The sequence below is a fragment of the Cavia porcellus genome, unplaced genomic scaffold (assembly GCF_034190915.1).
Source record: "Cavia porcellus strain 051 isolate PalLab524CR breed Dunkin Hartley unplaced genomic scaffold, mCavPor4.1 scaffold_19, whole genome shotgun sequence".
In the NCBI taxonomy this organism is placed as follows: domain Eukaryota; kingdom Metazoa; phylum Chordata; class Mammalia; order Rodentia; family Caviidae; genus Cavia; species Cavia porcellus.
In genome coordinates, this window is record NW_026947502.1 from 65,456,021 (window position 1) to 65,460,830 (window position 4,810).

The following is a 4,810-nucleotide window of genomic DNA, read 5'->3' on the forward strand; positions in this document are numbered from 1 at the left end:
ACACAAGGTGGGATTTAATGTTGAACTTGGCCATTAAATTGTGGCTTTATCACCGGGTGTGCTGGCTCACGGCTGTAATTCCAGCACTCGGGAGGCTGAGGTGGGAGGATTGTTGTGAGTTCGAGAACTGCCTGGGCTATAAAGTGAGCTCACGGCCAGCCTGAACTGTATAGCGAGACCCCATCTCAAAAAAAAAGACAAAAAAAAAAATTATGGCTTTATCTTTGATCAAAAAGCACCACCAGTGAGAATAAGTAATTTTGAATCCAGACACCTAATATACCTGGGAAAACCAAGATAATCTTGATGAAAATACATTTTTCTAAATTATAACTCCAGAATGGAACACCAAATCAGGAAAACCAAGTGTATACGATTAACACCTAGACATACTTAAAAACCGTTCCTAGTCTGTAAAGACTGCCTGATATTGAGTACTTGGTATGATTCCTGTTATTCTGCATGATCCCATTTTAACTATCTATGATGGCAGGCTTGTTACAGGGCCTATGATTATATTACCTGGTGGAAACACAACAAATTTCTGCTTTTGGGAGATGAAGATAAGGGCAGCTGATGCTAGAGGGAGAGAGAAGTCAAACCAAAAAAGACAGGACAATAGCTACTGGATTTATACTAAATTACATGTATGTATGAGACAAGAACTAATTAAGATTAATTTTTAAAGAAAACACAAGGGGCTGGGGATTTAGCTCAGCAGCATAAGCGCCTGCCTTGCAAGCAGGCAGTCGTGAGTTTGATCCCTGGTAACAATAAAAACGAAAAAGACAAAAAAAAAAAAAATTCTAACAGTATCGTGTGTATTTGGTACTGGGATTGAATCCAGAGTCTTCACAGTAAACTGTATTCCCAGCCCTTTTTATTTGTTTTGAGATAGGGTCTATTAAATTGCTGTATCCCAAAATGGGAACACCCCTTCCCCAGCCTCTTAAGGCGCTTGGATTACAGGACTGTGTCACTAAGCCTCACTTCATAACAAAATCTGAAAAGCAGGGACAAACTGATAATGGGTGGCATGGGAAACATGACCAGCACAGAGAATCCAGGTGGGGGAAGGCTGGATCCTGGCAGCGTGGGACCCACCCACTGGCCACCACTAACCCAGATCTGCGGTATCCCTGCCTCAAGCCAGGCTTGGTGACATCACATGGAGGTGAGGCTGTGTCACTCATCGACACTGAAGGGTACAACAGTCAAGACCTTTTCTTGTGAACCTGCTTGTTGTGTAGTTGGCTCCCTGGTTGCACCCAAGAACTTAGCGACCACATCAGTACACCTCATCCCAGGGATCCAAGGACCATCTCGAGGGACCCACAGCTTATGTCTCCACGGGTCTGTCTCCTTCTGGACCTCAGAACCCCTCTCTCTCCTTGGACACAGTCCTGCCCGTGGACTGTGGCCTCCTGACCTCTCATCAGCGGCTCTTTCTTGATTGCTCCCCACTGCAGCCTGTCTGAGGCCTCATGAGCCAGCCTCTCTGCTCCTCTGTGACTTCAGAAAGTTGCTACATGGCGCCTCTCCTCTTCTTGTCCCTTTTTCATGCCGCCACCGTGGCAGCAGTTTGCAGCGTCTGGTAGAAACTCATCCTCTTCTCTTCCTGCCTTGCTTTTCCGCTTTTCAGGGTCTCACCTGGTGGGCCCCTCTCCGTCGCTACAGCACGTGCCCTGTAGACACCCCTGCCCGGCAGACCCTCTTCATTTCCAGAGGCAGAGGAGGCTTGGAGACGCTCTTCTCCTTGACAACTCCTACTTCCTCCCTGTTCTTCTCGACCTCTCCGCGTCCCGGAGCCGCCAAACCGTGGGAAGCGACACTCATTGTCACCCAGGCCCCACTCTTCTCGCCTGGCAAAGCACAAGGCCTGATTCTGCACGACCCTCTCCCCAGCCTACCTCGTGCCCTACACCAGCAGAAACCCCTGCCTCGGCCATTAGGAACCCGCTGCCACCCGGAAACTGCACTGCAGCGGGGGAACTACGCATCCCGGCATGCACTGCTCCCGGAAGGAGGCTTTCTGTGACTCCGCCCCGGAAGAAAAGAGGGCTAGTGGACTCGCCATTTCCTCTTTCGGCCTAGTTCGGCAACAGGTAGGTTGTGTTCGGTGCTGCGGCCTTGAGAGCATCCGTTGCCATCTACTTCTCTAGGCCACGATGGGGCTCGCCAGGGACCTGAGCGACACTTCTGAGATAGCGCGGGCGCGCGGCCTGGAACGGGGCGTGGAACAACCTTGATGGGGGCGCGTGCGACCCGTGGGGCGGCGGCGGGGCTCTACGGCAAGACGCTGACAGCGAGCTTCTCTTAGACCCGCCGTCATGGGCCGCGTGATCCGTGGACAGAGGAAGGGTGCTGGCTCTGTGTTTCGTGCGCACGTGAAGCATCGCAAGGGAGCTGCTCGGCTACGTGCCGTGGACTTCGCAGAGCGCCACGGCTACATCAAGGGGATCGTGAAGGTGCGAGGTGATGGGGCTGGTGGGAGAACGGGGCGTCCCGCCTCGGCCCCGCGCTGATGCCGTCTCGACCCATAGGACATCATCCACGACCCGGGCCGCGGCGCACCGCTCGCTAAGGTGGTCTTCCGAGATCCGTACCGATTCAAGAAGCGTACGGAGCTGTTCATCGCCGCCGAGGGCATCCACACGGGCCAATTTGTGTACTGCGGCAAAAAGGGTGAGTCTTGCGGTCGGGAAGGGAGAGCAAATGGAGCGGTAACAGGGTGTTCAAGGAGCGCACAGTCCGTGCCTGGGTAAGAACTTTCTGGGCAGAAATCTCTCTTGGGGAGACCGTGTGACAGAGGAGTACCCATTCAGGTTTGCAGAAATCTGTACAGTATTTACCTCAGCCTGTTTCTGGACTGCTTAAGAGTCGGTTTATGTTGCCATTGGTTGCACTGACCGTTCGGTGCTTTTCCTGACAGCCCAACTCAACATTGGCAATGTTCTGCCTGTGGGCACCATGCCTGAGGGGACCATTGTGTGCTGCTTGGAGGAGAAGCCTGGAGACAGGGGCAAGCTGGCCCGAGCCTCTGGCAATTATGCCACAGTCATTTCCCACAACCCTGAAACCAAGAAGACCAGAGTGAAGCTGCCCTCGGGTTCCAAGAAGGTCATCTCCTCTGCCAACAGAGCTGTTGTTGGTGAGTGCCATTCCATGATTAATGCTGAAGACTCGGTTATCAAACTATAGGGCAGTTTTGAGCCCTGGAACTGAATTGTTTGTGCCATAGTTTGAGCACAGGCAGTTTGAAGTTGCCTTGTCTGAAAAGCTGGCAGGATAGTTGAATTGACTAATAACTTTTTCAGCCACAAAGTGATAAGATATTTGAGACTTTCTCAAAACGATATCAAGTGAGTGGTTCTGTTGAGCAGTACCATAGAATCTTTTGTTTTTTGGGATCGAACTCACGACCTCACACTTGGCCAGGCAGGTGCTTATGCCGCTGAGCTAAATCCCCAGCCCCACAGAATCTTTCCTAAATCTGTTCTTGCGAAAGGTCCATTCTGAAGCTATGTTCACAGACTAAGCAAACCTGTGATACAGTGGGCTTGATCAGTTGTCCTGGAACTTTCAAAGGTTAGAAGATTTGGTCTGTTGTTGCAGACATAGTGATGAAGGTGTTTTGCTTTTGTAATTGAATTTAGGCAACATCATGATGATGAGGGTTGAGAGCCTGGGCTTGTTTACCCAATGGAGCTTGAAGAAATGTGATGGTAGCATACAGAATGCAAGGCCTCCTAGGGTGGAAACTGGTGGTGGCTGGTGGTTCTTGCATGATGCATGATGCATATGATGATTTTTTTTTTTGTCTTTGAGATGGGGTCTATGCAGTTCAGGCTGGCTGTGAGTTCACTTTGTAGCCTAGGCTGTCCTTGAACTCGCAACGATCCTCCTGCCTCAGCCTCCCAAGTGCTGGGATTACAGGCATGTGCCACCACGCCCGGCTGCATGTGGTATTCTTTGAGTGATTCACTCACTTAGCTGGGTGTGTTCTCACTGGAGGGCATTTGGTGCCCATCTCTGACATGCTTCATTTTACAGGTGTAGTAGCTGGTGGGGGCAGAATTGATAAACCTATTTTGAAGGCTGGCCGAGCCTACCACAAATACAAGGCAAAGAGGAACTGCTGGCCACGTGTACGCGGTGTGGCCATGAATGTAAGTAGCCCAGAAAATGAGGGGTATTCTCGGTGCAGTGGCTTTATGGGTGGGTTACCTAGCCTTCTAGAGATGTTTTTTGAAAGAGACAAGGTCTCACTACGCAGTTCATGTTGGCCTTAAGGTCACTCTGTGTAGTCTGGCATGTGTCACCATGCCTGGCACTTGGGTGGTGGTTTTATATCAACTTGATCTTGCCCCAAAGCAGGTGGGATAACTCCTATTATAACACTGTCTTCTTCCTGTAGCCCGTGGAGCATCCCTTTGGAGGTGGTAACCACCAGCACATTGGCAAACCCTCAACTATCCGTAGAGATGCCCCTGCAGGACGCAAAGTGGGTCTTATTGCTGCTCGCAGGACTGGGCGACTCCGTGGAACCAAAACTGTGCAAGAGAAAGAGAATTAGAGCTGAGGGGCTCAATAAAGTTTGTCTTTAGACTGGTTGGCAACCTCTTTCTTCAAATGATGGGGCATCCCTGACCACATTTATTTCTGGCTGGGGTGTTCTGGCCACAGGTGCTGACATGAGATCCAGTCTGCTAGGGATCTTTGGGTATGGAAGGAACGATCTGACCTGACCACTCTCGCTCCCTGCAGGTTACAAGAGCAGGGTATAACTACATTGGCTGCATTCCACGGG

At 50.9% G+C, this 4,810-nt stretch overlaps 1 protein-coding gene across 1 annotated transcript; it reads left to right on the forward strand.

Annotated features, from left to right (window-relative positions):
* Nucleotides 1–1,953: 1,953 nt before the first annotated feature.
* Nucleotides 1,954–4,608, forward strand: Rpl8 (ribosomal protein L8). The gene is made up of 6 exons (XM_005000921.4): nucleotides 1,954–2,105; nucleotides 2,321–2,468; nucleotides 2,544–2,685; nucleotides 2,933–3,151; nucleotides 4,054–4,169; nucleotides 4,418–4,608. Exons 2-6 carry the CDS (start codon nucleotides 2,331–2,333, stop codon nucleotides 4,574–4,576), a joined length of 774 nt encoding a protein of 257 aa, XP_005000978.1. The 5' UTR covers nucleotides 1,954–2,105; nucleotides 2,321–2,330; the 3' UTR covers nucleotides 4,577–4,608.
* Nucleotides 4,609–4,810: the final 202 nt, after the last annotated feature.

Excerpts from the sequence above, each read along its gene's own strand:
- Rpl8 (XM_005000921.4), top strand. The coding sequence starts at position 2,331 with ATGGGCCGCGTGATCCGTGGACAGAGGAAGGGTGCTGGCTCTGTGTTT. Across the intron at positions 2,469-2,543 it reads ACATCAAGGGGATCGTGAAG|GACATCATCCACGACCCGGG; the intron begins GTGCGAGGTGAT and ends CTCGACCCATAG. Across the intron at positions 3,152-4,053 it reads TGCCAACAGAGCTGTTGTTG|GTGTAGTAGCTGGTGGGGGC; the intron begins GTGAGTGCCATT and ends TTCATTTTACAG.